The sequence below is a fragment of the Zalophus californianus genome, chromosome 14 (genome assembly GCF_009762305.2).
Source record: "Zalophus californianus isolate mZalCal1 chromosome 14, mZalCal1.pri.v2, whole genome shotgun sequence".
Classification (NCBI taxonomy): Eukaryota; Metazoa; Chordata; class Mammalia; order Carnivora; family Otariidae; genus Zalophus; species Zalophus californianus.
In genome coordinates, this window is record NC_045608.1 from 17,359,250 (window position 1) to 17,374,760 (window position 15,511).

At 52.6% G+C, this 15,511-nt stretch overlaps 1 protein-coding gene across 3 annotated transcripts in view; it reads left to right on the forward strand.

Moving 5' to 3' along the window:
* Positions 1–15,511, forward strand: part of WSCD2 (WSC domain containing 2) — a 112,293-nt gene that overhangs the window by 76,654 nt on the left and 20,128 nt on the right. For all 3 annotated transcript variants that reach the window (XR_003517044.1, XR_003517045.1, XM_027576861.1), the window contains 2 exons: positions 12,622–12,743; positions 15,301–15,475. Coding sequence is in view for 1 of the 3 variants with exons in the window: in XM_027576861.1 (XP_027432662.1) it covers positions 12,622–12,743; positions 15,301–15,475 (297 nt within the window). In the remaining 2 variants the exon portion in view is untranslated. The remainder of the gene's footprint in view (positions 1–12,621; positions 12,744–15,300; positions 15,476–15,511) is intronic.

Genomic DNA, 15,511 nt, shown 5'->3' on the forward strand with positions numbered 1-15,511 from the left:
CTCTACAGGAGGGTTGAGCATGCTGCCCATTTGCAAAAGGTGCTGATTGCTGCAAATGGATGCACCATCTACCGCCCAGAGTCGCCTCGGTTCACCCGGGGCTGAAGTCCTGTCTGGCAGCGGGCACAGGTGGTGTGTGAAATCCAGGCTGGAGAGTGTCCACACAGTGAGTCTCTGGTTTGGCCGTTAGTGTAATGAGGTTTTAATTTGATGGCAGATTTACCATCCTCACACAGATCCCTTTATGCCAATATTTATGTTCTTTTGATGGTGACTTTGGCTATCCGAAGAGATGGCCTTAGAGTCATGGGTATTTAGTGAGAAAGCTGTTGCCACTACAACATCCTAGTGGGCAAGGATGAGCTGGAGGACAAGAATTAGGCCATGTAGGTCGTTAGCCAGATAGCAGCCAGACCTCCTATTGGTTAATGTTCAGATTGGCTGGATAATCTGGACATATTCCGCCCCCCACCCCCTGATACACACACACTCTCTCTCTCTCTCACATACACACACACAAACTACTGTGATCATCTGATATGAATAACGCTGTCATAGGCCATCGAAGATTTTTCAATCAGCTGAAATATACAAGCCTCAGCACGGAAAGACACTAGCTTCTGTGTAATAGGGTGTGTCTTGCCCTTGTAGCAGTGGGAGGGCTGGGTGGTTGCTGAAGACAGCCCCGGAGGCTGGCAGGGATGCTGCTGCACCCCTCAGCTTATGTACCTCTGCAGCAGCATTACCCGGGATGGTGTTTAGTTCCATCTGAGAAAGGAGTCTTTTGCATTGACGTCCAAGAGGGGAACGTAAATCATGTCTACTGAGCGTGGCGTCCTGGATTCTCTAAGTCCACCACATTGTCCTGAATCATCACTCTACAAGATTTGAAGCTTGGGCACCTTCAGCTGGAGCCTCCAGAAGAAAACTGAAGCCTTATTAACCTCAGGGCTGAGACAAGAATGGAAGTGGCTTGGATAAGGGGATGGATGATTGATAATGTGTCAGATTGAGATTCCTGGTGGGCTCCCGGTTGGCAACATGGTATCTGGAGAGAGCCTGGGGACCACTCATTGAACCAAAATGCTTGAGGAGCACCCTCGTGGATTAGGTGTGGGGAGGATGAGTGGAGAATAAAGCACAGTCCCTGTCCTCGGGAGCTCACCGTCCAGTGGAGAAACAGACCCAACACCAGTGGGGGTATGTGCTGGGGGATTGCAAGGGCTCTGTCTGTGGGAGGCAAGGGAGCAACATTTGAGCTGAATCTCATTCTAAGGAGATTTCCAGATAAAAGGGAGAGCCCTATATTCCAACTATGAGCAAAAAGTGCAGGGTCAGCAAAGGTCTTATGTTGAGTACCCTGTTGGAAGCACCTTCCTTGCTGATGTCCCCTTTTACAGCTTTAGAGACTGAAGCCCAGAGAGCATAAGTGGCTGAGTTGAACAGCCATGGAGGGAGGCTTCACAGAAGAGAGCTGTTTGATTAGGGCCTTGAAAGACACACAGGATTTTGCCTGGTGTAAGAGAGGAGGATATCCAGACTCAAGTTGCGAAGGGGTGGGAGAGAAATCTAGGAAGAGGGGGTGAGTATGCAAAAGTCTAAAGGTGACTTCAGGAAATGATGAGCAAGCGTGATTTTTCTAAGGCCACAGTGCTTCCTAGGGACTGAGCATGGGCTGGACCCCAGCCCTCTGACTCCTAGTTTGGGTACTGTAGACACCTGGACTTCTTGTATTGGATTCTGGACCTCATCTCCTCTCTTTTGGGAGAACTCCTTGGATCTAGCTTACCTCCTACTTTCCCTGACCTCTGGTCTGTCCTTCTGCCCTGTTTGCTGACTCCAAGCAAAACAGAATCGCCGGTGTCTTTGTTCTGATGCAGTGGCACCTTTGGCTTCCCATTTCTGGATCTGATTTGTACACAAATCAGAAAGGGAGGCCTTCCAAGTTACTGGCACACAACACTAGGCAGGGAAATGAGCACACGCACCAGGAAACACGTATGGTAGAAACCAGACTCCATTTGTATTGTCATTAGTTGGTATTAACGCTGTGTCCTAATTGTGTTTCCCTGAGCAGTGGCACAGAATTCTTAATGATTGGAAAGATTTAAAGGAGGCTCATTATCTCCAAACACCACTCTGGTAGGGCATACGCCTTGCATAGGGAGGCAGCCTGCATGTTCCTGAGGTGATGGAATGCTCCTATAGTAGCAAGAACATTAAAAGGTTGGCAGAGCAAATGTCTGCAGGCACCCTGCTATTCTTCCTTGACACAGACTCTCAGGCACATGGACTCTTTGCTCTTGTTACAAAAGAAGCGAGAAATGGACTTCCTTCTTTGTTGGATTACATTTTTCACAGAAGTTTCCTAAATGTGTCAGCAAGTGTAGCTCTCCTCCCAGGGGCAGAGACCTGCCGGTGATTTGAGAACATTACAGCTTTATAGGATGTTGCAGGAATTTCCATTTTCCTGGAAGATTCTTGCAAGATTTGTGTCACAAGGTTTCTTAGAACTACATTGAATCTGTTATATGCATATTGGGCCCATTGGGTGGCTGTCCGTGGTGCTGACCGTCCTTTAGTGTTACCTAAAACCCCCAGGACTGCAGACAGACTAGCTTCTCCCAAGACTCAGCACATTTTCCTCTTGTTTTTTCTGTTTTGTTTTGTTTTGTTTTCTGTCTTGGGGGAAGTATTATATGATCACGGAAAAAAATAGATCCTTGACTTAGGGTTCACAATTTACATAGTGTATTTTGTGTACTGTGAGTTTTGGCAGTTTGTTGTCTTTGAAAGTTAGAAGGGGAGTTTTGTGTCTATCAGTTTGTTTGATAGGACCTTGGTTAGGTCTCAGGCACCGTAGATACCATCACATGGACTTCCATCCTCATTGTACGGTGCAGATATGATCCCCATTTACCTCCTCAAGAAACCAAGGCTTGGGAGGTGAAGACTCCTGCCCAAGGACACATTGCTGTGTTATGCTCATTGATAACTCCATTCCAGCCACTTCTGCCAAGGGAAGCTGCCGATGATCGTGTAAAATCACACTGGCTGGAGGGACAATCCCTAGCTCTTCCTTTGCCAGTTCTCAAGGTCTCTCCTTCCCCTTGACATGTGCCCAGGACCCCTGAATTTTATGATGTATATGGGTCTTCAGGAGTTCTGCTGTGTAGGGTCAGGAGGTGATAGGTAGAAAAATTTTCTTCTGTGTCACGCTGGGGAAGAATTGGTTTGCTCTTATCCCCTCAGCGAAGTCCACAAAGGCTATGATAGGGACGTTGTAGGTCTTGAACTCAGGCAGACATGGTTTCTATCCCGGCTGTCTCAGTTATTTGCTGTGTTGCCTTTGGCCAGGCTGCTCACTCTCTGAGCCTCAAGCGCCCCATCGGTAAAATGGGGACAATTCCAACCTTTAAAGATGGCCATGACCACCGAGTGAGATAAAGTCAAGGAAGCACCTAGCACAGTGTTGTGGAGCAGTTGTGATATGCCCCTTCCTTCCTGAAATGAAAATTCCTCAATGCACTCCGAGCAGCACCCAGTTCATGCTCTCTGAATTTGCAACAGCCCACAGGAGCCTTTGGTGATGCCTAAAAATAGCTGGTTTGAATTCTCAGACAGTTAGGCTCTTTGTGTGATTCAATCTGTCTCTGATTATAGGTAACCGTTAACAGCTCCCAGCTCACTGCCTTTCCTCCTCGATGGCATCTTTAATGCAGTAGAGCCTGCCCTAATTACCCAGGGGGTGGTGGCCTCTTTCAAACCAAGGGGAACTCTTCCACACCTGCCTTTAAGCTGACGCCTGGTGACATTTACCTCATTTTTGTGAAGCCCCAGAACAAAGAGATGATAGGACTTCAGAGACACTTGCAGCTGGTTCTGGGCTGTTCTTCATCTGCCCCCAGCAAAGACAGTTGCCAAACAGTTGCTCTGCTCACCTCTTGCTAGTAAAAGCCTCAAGCTGCCGAGGTCACGCACCATCCCAGCTGGCCCGGCAATGAAGAGCTGACATTATGAGAATGTGGGGCATGAGCTTTTGTGCTGCCTGGACCCCCGCTGTGGGGCTTGAGAGGGTTTCTGGGAAATTCAGGGGGCTGCTGTGGGGTCTCTGGAGCCTCCAGCCTTGTGAGAATGGGGCAGGCCTACCATTGAACGGCAGAGGGGTGGGAAACCAAGAGGAGATGTCAAGCAGGATGGGGGTCATATCCCAATTCCTGCTAGCTGTGTGACCTGGAAAAGCAACTGAATCTTCATTACGTCTCAGATTAATAATCGGCAAAACAGATCAATAGTCTGGCCGACCTCATAGATACTGTACATGTAACACGCAACACTAGTGATGCAGAGCAAACAGCTGATGTTCTGTTGGTCTTTAGTGTTGGTCATGAGGGAGACACTATCCAGGGTCACTGCTGTTGTCCAGAGAGGTTGGGTATCACACAACTCCCGAAGCACGATTCTCAGACTGCAGGCTGGGAAGAGCAATGGCCCTGAACTCCATGTGGGATTTCCCTTGTGGATTAAAAATGTTCCAAGATCCAAAGACATTTTAAGTTGGGTTCCCCCAGAGGCAAGGATGTGACCCTTGGTTTGCTTGGGAAGCCAGCCCAGGATGCACCTGTAGAGGGACGAAGAGGTGAGACAAGGAAGGGAGGGAGCCCTTACAAGATCTTTTACAAAGCAAGTCACCACTGAGGACAGCTGAAGCTTAATCCCACTGCGGGGCTCTGGGAGACGGTGGTGAACGTGTTTCAGAGCTGTCCCACCAGAGGGGCAGGAAGCTGCCATGTTTACTGTCCCACACTTCCCCCTCATTGGCTGAGGATGGTTCTTGGGGAGATGAACTCTCTGGCAGGTCCAGCCCATTTGGACCTTTGGCAGCCCTAAGATTGAGCCGTGGGTGGTTATTGTTGGTCATTGTCCATCTGTATCAGGATAGGGAGTGACAGGGGCTCATTAATGGGGCACCAACAGAGCTACCATGTAGGATCCAGACACCCTTCACACATCATGGATGAGCGAAGGAGAAAGGAGCAGGGAGTCTTGGTTAGGTCTCAGGCACCGTAGATACCATCACATGGACTTCCATCCTCATTGTACAGTGCAGATACGATCCCCATTTATCTCCTCAAGAAACCAAGGCTTGGGAGGTGAAGACGCCTGCCCAAGGACACATCGCTTAGTCAATAGCTGGCCCATGCCTGTCTGAAATTAAAATCAGTTCCCTTTCTGCTGGGCACCAGGGCTTTGTGCAAACAGGAAGGTATCTCCCCACTGCTATGGCAGTGCAAAATTCTATCACAGAAGAGTGTTAGGAAGGTCAAGGGACCTGTGCTGGCCACTTCTGCTTCATTTGCAGATGTAAGTAGTGAGAGGGCCTCTCACCACTGATGGGGAGAACCAGGTGGCCCATTTTATAGATGGAGGAAATGAGGGTAGCGGGAGAGTTAAAGGTCTTGGCCATCGGGGTTTTCTCCATGTTCCGATCACCAAACCATGATGGAAAGCAAGCTGCCGAGAGAAGTGGCCTCCAAAGCATGCTTCCCAGATCCCTGGGAGCCCCCCTTTCTGCCAGACATCATGAAGCCCCCCGGTGACCATGTGGGTTTGAACGGGCAGGACTGTAGGAACACCCCGCATCCAACAGGTCAGCCGCTCCTGGGACCGCCTTCCCATACCTGGTCCCCTCCCCCCCACCCCTAGCACCCAGTTTGCCCAAAGAGAGACTCACAGCAGTGCCTCCTGATCCCACTCCGGCTCCTTCGTCCTCTGAAAACCTCACCTTATTTGCTATTCAGAGCATTCAGCTCAGCCCTCCTCTGTAAGCTGGGAGGGTCAGGGGCTCATTAGCAGATACTTAAATGTCAAAGGGAGACCACCTCAGTGGAGCTGGGCTGGCAGAGTCTTCCTTCCCCTTCCCACCCTTGGAGTCTGGCTGCCTGAAGACGGCCCGGCATCTAGGTGTCCAGGCCAGTGGGAGGAAGTCACACAGAGAGATGGCAGGGAAGAGATTGAACTTCTACACCTGCTTTTCCATTTAAGTCTCAGGGCGGGCGGCAAGGAGACAGGTCCATAGACCTTCGCCTGCCCCTTCCACTCTACTTCCGGCTCACCAGGCTCCTGCATCTCTGTCTCTGTGTCATCACCCACTATCCAGGCCTCCATTTTAGCCTCGTTGAGGCTCCAAAAGGAGGGGAAACTTACCCAAAATCGAGGAAGGGTGGAGCTGCCTGTGTGACAGGTCAGGGCTCCAAGGTCCAGGGAAGAGAATCAAAGTGGGTGGCAGAGCCGTGTCTCCTGACCGCTGGGTTTCTGCTCCTTGGCCAGGCACCTCGTCCCGAGCCTGTCGGTTGCAGGGAAGTACTATGGCTTTTGGGTGTGGGGCCAGACTGGACAGCCTCTTCCGGAGCCCCCAGGTCAGGGCCGAGCACCTTGAGGCCCCCTGCAGATGCATGCAGATGTGGCCCCGTCAGCAGTTGGAGCCCCAGACACTGGCATCGGCCTGGGGGTGATGGAGGGCAGAGCATTTGGCCAGGGAGGTCCAGATGCATGTGTGGGCTCACAGGACCCTGAGTGATGCCCTGGTGACCTCAGTTACTCAAGGTCACGTCTGCAAGAGGATGCAGGGGTGACTCCTAGCAGCGGTGACCCCAGAGACCACTGTGGGTGGACGCCAGCTCTCACATGCCCCCAGGCAGACACATGCTGCTGTCCAGAGACCCGTATGTCCAAGGTCCCGTGACACACAGGACCCAGACAGACACCAGTCATGTCCGGCTGTGAGCTCGAGGCCGGGAGGGTCCCCATGCTCTCAGCATCCTGGGGAGAGACTCCGCCCAGGCTGGGCTCACTAGAGGGACCTGCCCCCTCCTGTTCCTCTCTTTTGCATGGTGCACTGGGGAAACAGACATATCTGCTGGAACCTAGGTGCTGGCTATTCAGGGGATTTTAGAGAAATGCCCAACTCCTGGTGGCATTGAGCCTGTCTGGTGGGAGGTTGGCTGAGGCTCAGCCTGGCCCTCTGCTAGGAGACAGGGAGCCGTCCCCTCAGCTACACGGTTGCCAGGCAACCCAGAGAGATCCCCTAGGGTATGTCTCCACCCCATGGTGGTGGTCCCACACCCAGCCGCAGTCACGTAGAGATGCCCACATAGACCCCCCATGGCCAGGTTCGCAGTCTTGGCGCTCAGCGTCCGCACACCCACACGGGTCACTCTGTACTCACTTGGCCACAGTCACGCACACACTGCCTCCTTGTCACACACTCTATGCACACCTGTCACACCTCCCAGACACATTTTCACTACAACCAGGCCCACAGCTAACCTCATGGCCGGGCTCTCTTGCCTCACTGACGAACAGACAGATGCTGTCACCCCACAGGTGCTCCGACACACTTGACCCCTTCTAACACAACTCTGACCTCTCCCCGCCTGGTCTCAAGGGAGCGGTAGGGGCATTCAGGAAGGAAGCATCTAGAGGGGAAGAGGAGTTGGGCTTCAGATCTTTACAGTAACCCAGGCCTGCCCCTGTCCTGGAGGGGCCTCCGTGAGCCTCAACCCCGGAATGATTGCCTGTAGCAACCCTCCCGGCCTCAGCCATGACCCAGGGGGCTATAGGACGGTCTCCTGAATGGAATCCCAGTGGGGAAGAGGAAGGTTAACAATTTGAATGTGGTTTTGTAGACTCAGGGTCAAGAGCTGGGCGTTTTTGTTTTGTTTCATTTTTGGGTACTTAAAGAAAATCTGACTCCAGTGTCCAGATATCCCAGATTGACAGCCTTGATTTGTGAATGATTAGTGGTCAAAGTGGAATGAGTGTGAAGGGCAGGAGAGGCAGAATAAGCATCACAGTGTTTTTGCAAAGGCTAATACGAGGCCCGGGGTGGCTTCTTAAAAAGGGACAGCCTGGAGAGTGTGAGGCCGTGGAGCTCAGACATTCCTGGGTTCAGAATCCAGAAGCCACTCCTTGTCAGCTGTGTGGCCTTGGGCAAGTCACTCTCCCCCTCTGAGCCTCAGTTTCCCCTTCTGTGTAACGGGAAGAATGAGACCTTCCTTGTAGGGGACAGGTGTTTCCCCAGTGGCTGGCGCCCAGAGAGCAGCCGATAATACCATCCAGAGCAGAGGAGGTATCTCACTTCAATTCCAAAATCAGCTCTCTGCCTTTTCTGTGCTGGCTGATTTTTGTCAAGTGGTTTCAGCCCTCTGAGCCTTGTTTCTGCATCCGTACAAATGGGGTTGCTTATACCACCACGGCGATGCGAGTGTTCAACAAGGCCACACGTGGGAGCAGCTCGGCCTGGTTCCCAGCAGACAGCAATGTGGCCGGTACGCGGGAGCCACGGTGATACCAGCTGTACCCCAATATTCCTGTTAAGCACCTAATCATCATAACCACATCATTCTTATTGGAAGAAGCAGGGACTTGGAAGACAGAGCAACCTGGCTTCATTCCACTGTCACTGAACTGCTTGGTGACACCGGAAGGCAGAGAGACTCCTTGAGGCTCCGGCTCCCCATCTATAAGTGGGGAGAGCCACAGCATCTACCCGGGTGGCTGCCGTGAAGAGAGGCCAGGCAGCCGGCACGGAGAGAGAAAGCGAGCTTCCTTCTTCTAGAAGCGAGGCAGTGTCCCTCTGCCCTGGGACCGGAGTGGGTTTCCAGCTAAAGGGCTTTTCCGGTTAAGTGAGGGTCCGTGCACCTACTTTGCGAGTCCCACCTCGTAGCCATGAGTCTTTAGCTCAAATGCCTGACTCCCCTCCCTGGCCTCACCTTGGATGGCACATTCTCTGAGCATCATCGAATCTTCCTCGAGGTGACTGATGAGTTTCCGGGGCTTCCCTCTGAGCACCCTGGGCCACGGGATGGGACACTAGTGGCATTTGGGGTCTGACGGTTCCTCACTTGGGGACGGTGGAGTGCCACCCTGTCCAGAAGAGAATCTGCATGGTCTGTCCACCTCCCTGCCATCAATACGTGGGAAACTGAGGCCTGGAGGACCTCGGGGTCGGTCCGCGGCACCCTGACCACCCCCAGCCACCACCAGCTCCCTCACCAGCCTGGAGCAATGGCTAAGGACCACGGGGGAGAGAGGACTGGATGGTGCGAGCCTGCGGCGTGCTCTGGAAATAGCTGTTTACCCAAATTCCAGATGTCTTCTCAGTTTGCTAGATTTGCCTCTGCCAGGAGCGACTGCGGGCTACCGGGTGCCAGGTGGTAGAAATAATCGCTAGCATGACAGCTGACATTTAAAACGATCACTCCCAAACTCCCTCCTTCCCCCTCCTCCACCATCCTTCTGCCCGGGGAGCAATTCCATGCCCTTCTACCTACACGCAAACTTCAACACACGTGGGTGTGCCAACAGGGAAGTTTGATGTTCTAGACAGACCCGGAGACAGACCTAGATGGAGGTGTACGGTTGTTGCAGCTTGCTTCCCTTTTTCCCAAGGGCTGACATCTTGTTTCTGCGATGATCCGCAGTAAGTTCTTGCCAACAGCGGGTCCTTAGGTTTGTCCCATAACCTCCCTGTCTGAGCCCTGCTACTCTCAGCTGCACAACCAGAGTCTACTCCAGACCTCTCAGAGTTTTCCAGAAGGGGCAATGAGATGATGTCAGTAAAGTTCCCAGCAGAGTAGATCACACGTGGCAGGCACTCGGTCAATGACACCTACTTCTGTGCTCCTGGTTTTGATCTGCGCTATATGAACGGTGTCCTTGGTTTTCCGTGACAGCTGTGTTCTGGGAAGGTTCGTGCAACTCGAATTTGAGGACAGCTGACCTCAATTTTAAATGGGCATCATGAGCCTTTTGATAAATTTGACAGGGGCATTAAAAAAATTTTTTTAAGATTTATTTATTTATTTCAGAGAGAGAGAACAAGAGAGCATGTGGCGGGGGGGGAGGTATAGAGGGAGAGAGAGAATCCCAAGCGGACTCCGTGCTGATCACAGAGCCTGATGCAGGGCTCGATCTCACAACCCTGAGATCATGACCTGAGCTGAAATCAAGAGTCTGACGCTCAACTGACTTAGCTGCCCAGGTCCCCTAAAAAAATTTTTTTTAAAGATGTATTTATTTGACAGAGGGGGAGAGAGAGAGAGAGCATGAGCGAGCATAAGCAGGGGGAGCGGGAGAGGGAGAAGCAGGCTCCCCGCTGAGCAGGGATCCGATGGCAGGGTTCAATCCCAGGACCCCCGGGATCATGACCCGAGCCGAAGGCACTCAACCGACTGAGTCCCCCAGGTGCCCCTAAAAATTTTTTTAATTTGTCTTAATTACATTAAAAATACATATCCACTATAGAAAAAGCTAGAAAAAGGTTTTAAAAAGATGGAAATAAAAATTGCCCATAATGCTACTCTATTAGTCAGCGTTCTCCAGAGAAACAGAATCTGTAGGAGTTTTATATATATGTATATATGTTAGGAGATTTATTTAAGGAATTGGCTCGTGCAGTTGTGGAAGCTGGCAAGCCTAAAATTTGTAGGGCAGACCAGCAGGCTGGGAACTCAGATAGCAGTTAATGCTGCAGCCTTGAGGCAGAATTCCTTCTTCTCTGGGAAACCTCAGGTTTTGCTCTGGAGGCCTTCCACTGATTGGATGAGGCCCACCCACATGCTCAAGGGTAATCCCCTGTAAGTCTCCCTAAAGTCCAGTGCATATAAATGTTAATCACAGCTACAAAATACCTTCACAGCCACACCTGGACGTATGTTTGATCAAACAACAGGGTGCTGTAGCCTAGCCATGTTGACCTAAAACAACCATCATGGGGCGCCTAGGTGGCTCAGTCGGTTAAGTGTCTGCCTTCAGCTCAGGTCATGATCTTCGGGTCCTGGGATCGAGCCCTTCGTCCATGTCCAGCTCCCTGCTCAGCAGGGAGTCTGCTTCTCCCTCTCCCTCTGCCCCTCCCCACTGCTTTTTCTCTCTCTCTCAAATAAATCTTTAAAAAACAACAACAACGGAAACAACCATCATGCTTGCTCTTCAGAGATGAGCCTGGTTATCAACATGTTAGCATAGGTCCTTCTAGAGATTAATATTGAGAGATAATTTTTATATAAAATTGATACAATATGTGGAGTTTCATAGTCTCAGTTTATATTTAACCTCTTGAACACATGTTCTTCTCTCTAAAGTACCCCTGAATGCCATTTGTTATTATTATTTTTTCAAAGATTTTATTTATTTGACAGAGAGAGACACAGCGAGAGAGGGAACACAAGCAGGGGGAGTGGCAGAGGGAGAAGCAGGCTCCCCGCCGAGCAGGGAGCCCGACGCGGGGCTCTATCCCAGGACCCTGGGATCATGACCTGAGCCGAAGGCAGACGCTTAACGACTGAGCCACCCAGGCGCCCCTTGTTGTTCCATACTTTACCTGTCCAGCGCTTCCTTGTTGGACACCTAGGCTGTGCCCTGTCTTTCACGTGTTGCTTTAACTAAATGCCACCGCGTATATCCTTATTCATAATTATGGGCACCTTCGGCGGGCGCCACAGCAAACCCACCCAAACCCCCTTTACCTGCGGTGACTCTGGGTGGCCAGTGGTTCACACCTGCCCCCTTGGGTGAAAATGACCATTGGCCCAAGAGGAGCAGGCTCTCTAGGACAGCCACTGCGGGACCGACGGTGGTACAGCTCATCCCCCATGCTCGGGGTGGGACCCAGCCAAGGTCACACGCTTGCTTAGCTCCTGCTAGCCCTGCCCTGCTCCCCCCCGTCCCCTCCTGAGAGTGCACCTCGATAAAACACCGTCTCAGGTGCTGCTTCTAGGAAACCTGACCCAAGGCAGTATCTCTGAGTAGGGTTTTGGGGTGACTGCTGTGGCCTCCACAGATTTCTTGTTGTGTGTGCCTGGGGTGTTTCCCCGATTTGGTTATCTTCAAGGCAGTCCCTCCTGCACATCAGTCCCTTGTAGCCTGTAGGTGCTCAGCACTGGTGGGCAGAGACTCCTGAGGCCCAGGAGGGAGGGAGGGAGAGGGCACCCGGTGCTTGTGAGGAGGAGAGACAGGATAGCCCTGGGTACCTCGCTTCCCTCGATCCTCAAACGGCCATCTCCCGATGCGATTGTGAAAATCCTCCATGACATCTGTCACGTCCCTGAACGGGGAGTAACCATTGTTGACCATGAGGAGGCAAGGCCCAGGAAGGCTGGCAAAGAAAAGGGAGCCATGTGGCCCCACCAGAACATCTCAGTGACCTGGGCTGTCGACAGTGTTGCCAGGGCTGAGGAGAGCACTTTGAATTTTTCTGCTGATTAGTCTCCATTTTGGTTCACTGTGTGACCTTGGGCAAGATTCTTGCCTTCTCTGGGCTTTCATTTAAAAGCTCTTTCTGGGGCGCCTGGGTGGCTCAGTGGCTAAGCGTCAGCCTTCAGCTCAGGTCATGATCCCAGGGTCCTGGGATCAAGTCCTGCATCGGGCTCCCTGCTCGGCGGGGAGTCTGCTTCTCCCTCTGCCTCTGCCCCTACCCCCCAGCTGGTGCGCACACGCTCGCTTGCTCTCTCTCAAATAAATAAATAAAATTGTTTAAAAAATAAATAAATAAAAGTGCTTTCTTCAGAAGGTGGTTCTCCAGCTGAGATCTGACTCCTGCTTTTCTCTCCGGCTCTCCAGATGGGAGCGCGGTCTTCCGTGGCTGCTTCCGCAGGCCCGACAACCTCTCCCTGGCCTTGCCCGTGACGGCCGCCATGCCGAACATGTCCGTGGACAAGTGCGTGGACCTCTGCACCGAGAAGGTGAGCCCGGGGTCCTGCTCACAGAACTCCAGGGAGGGGCGGTGTGGAACAGCTGCAGGAAGGGGGGCGGGGCTTGGCAGCAGCCCAGCCGGGACGAGGGGGTCATCTCTGTGATCTGTGACACGGGAAAGGGACACGACGGTTTCATGTGGGTCAAAGGGGTAGAGGTGCCTTGGGGTCGATTTCTTTCCCTCTGAGGAGGTGTGTTTGTTCTAATTGTCGGGAATGCTCAGCAATGAGGTTAACGCCCACAAGCGCGAGTAAAAGATTATCAGGGAAAGGCAAGGGCAGCCCCACATTGGGACAGAGTGAGCTCCCCATCACTGGAGGCATGCAAGGAGAGTCAGGGCAGATGTGGCATCCAGAACTTCAGGCGTTGGATTGAAGTTGGACTAGATGACTTGTGGGTCCTTTCTCAGCCTGAGATCCTTCCTCCCTGGCCAGACAGTGAACTCCACAAGAGTAGGGCCTGTGCCTTGAACACTGGTGCCCTCCCAGTACCCAGAGCAGGGCTAGGCATATCGTTGGCACTCAGTGATGTCCGAGGAGCTCTAGCCTTCTTTCAAGATGAGCTCATTACATGAGGGGCCAAAGAACCACCCCTTCCCCACCACAAAAACGTGGTTGCCCATTTCATTCATTTGCTTGGCTAATATTATCGAGAAACTACTTTGTGCCAGGCCCCCATGCTCAGTGCTGGGGATGCAGGGTCAACCAGATGTAGTGTCTGTCCTCAAAGATGCTGCACTTGCTGGGGGCCTGCCTTGTGGCCCCTGCCGGATGCTCAAGCCTGCCCCCCAACTCCCAAATGCCCCACCTGCTCTGAGTTGCGCTGCTTGGCCCAACCCTCATCGAGTCTCCCGATGCATGAAGCACCCTCGCACGAAGCAGGATTGCTGAGAGGCTGTCGCTTACTGAGCACGTCCTCCATGCAGGCCTCTCACCACGGGTCTCAGTTTACCTCTCACGTGAAGGCTTGGAGTTGAGGATTTTCCGCCCCATTTCACAGATGACAAAACCAATGCCCAAACAGGTGAAGTCACTTGCCCAAGCTCGTAGCACAAGCAGTTAGGGCTGACACCTGGGCCTGCCTCGGCATCTACACTCTGAATTTCGGAGCTACCCTAGAGAGGCTGCCAGAGCCATTCAGGGGCAGCCAGGCAACTTCAAGTCACCAAGCATTTCCTGAGCGCTTACTCTGCTCCTAAGAGGCATCCTGGAAGGTCAGGGAGGAAGTTCTTAAGTTGAGGAGGTTAGACCAGCTTTTGATCCAGCTTTTTCTCCCGGGCGGGAATGCCCCTCCCCCACAGTATCCCCTCCCCACTGAGAAATGGACATTTCTCAGTCCTTGATGACCCTGGAGCCGGCAGATCAGCTGCAGGTGGGACGCAAACACGGGAGACAATGAAGTCCCGGGCAAAACAGCGTAACAAAGGGTCAGACTGTACACAGGACTGGAGGGAAGCGAGGGTGTGTGAGTGGACAGGAAGGCCCCTCTGCAAAGCTCCCTCTTCCAGTTTCTTCTGATCTCCTTAGGGGTCATAGGAGAAAAATTGAGGGGATTACATGAGCGGGGGTACAGAGCTGCCTGGGCCACGGGGTGGAGGGTAGCAAGCAGATTTAGGCTATCAGCGGAGGCTCGATATGTATCACCTGTTGGAAATGCCATCGGTCATGGCCCACACAGACCCATCTGCGTACCAGCATTTCTCTCTCCCTCTGCTCTTCAGCTAAGAGGTAAAGTTCCTTTTTAATACGTGTTAGGAAGAAACCGAACCTACTGTGCAAAATTCGCTGGACTGGCCCCCGAGGTGTGATCTTGGTTTATTACTAGCTTATTTGTATCGGGGAGGATTCAGGGCTGCGGGTCTGGAGTATAAGCAAAGTGGACAAAGGAGAGCCCCCTGCCTTCCGAACCTGAGTCCCACCTTGCTCCGGCTTAGCTGCTCCACAGAACAAAGCAGATAGGAGCAGCTGTCCCCACGAAGAGCGAAGAGCGTAGCTAACGTGGGGATCCATATCCTCTTTGGCTTAAAAGAACCGGCTCAGGCGGCTTTTCCCAAGGCGTGGGCTTCGTGTCACTCTGAGACCTGGGGATTTCCGGTGGCAGGGCGCAGGACGGTGAGAAAAGCAGTTTCTTTTCAGTCTCCTTTCCAGCCCTCCAGGAGAAAGCTCCGTGCTCAGGTGTCTTAAACACCTCTCAACCCTCCACGAATCTCGCCTTTGCAGGAAGAGCAGAGCCCACCGGGGCTCTTCTTGGCAGGGCCTCCTTAGAAAGTAATTACATTGTATTCTTTCTATAGTATTTGAGGTTAGAGCGTGGAAATGTACCGAAGTGCGGGTTTCATTTGTCAATTATACCTTAATTAAGCTGAAAAGAAACGATAGCCTGGGAGGTGCGCAAATGGGGCAGACTCGTTAAAGTGAAGTTGGGGGACCCTCATGCTGGGGGGAGCGGTGGAGAAGGGGACGTTTGGAACACCAGCCCTGCTCTGCATGGGGAGTCGGGGCAGTCCGGGGATTTCAGGACATTCTTCCTTCCCGCCTCCCCCTGCAGGAGTACCCACTGGCCGCTCTCGCGGGCACTGCCTGCCACTGCGGGTTCCCCACCACGCGCTTCCCCCTCCACGAGAGGGAGGATGAGCAGCTCTGTGCCCAGAAGTGCAGCGCGGAGGAGTTTGAGAGCTGTGGGACTCCCCGTTACTTCATCGTGTACCAGACACAGGTCCAAGGTAAGCCGGGGCTCCCCCGGCGGAACCCTGCCCCGG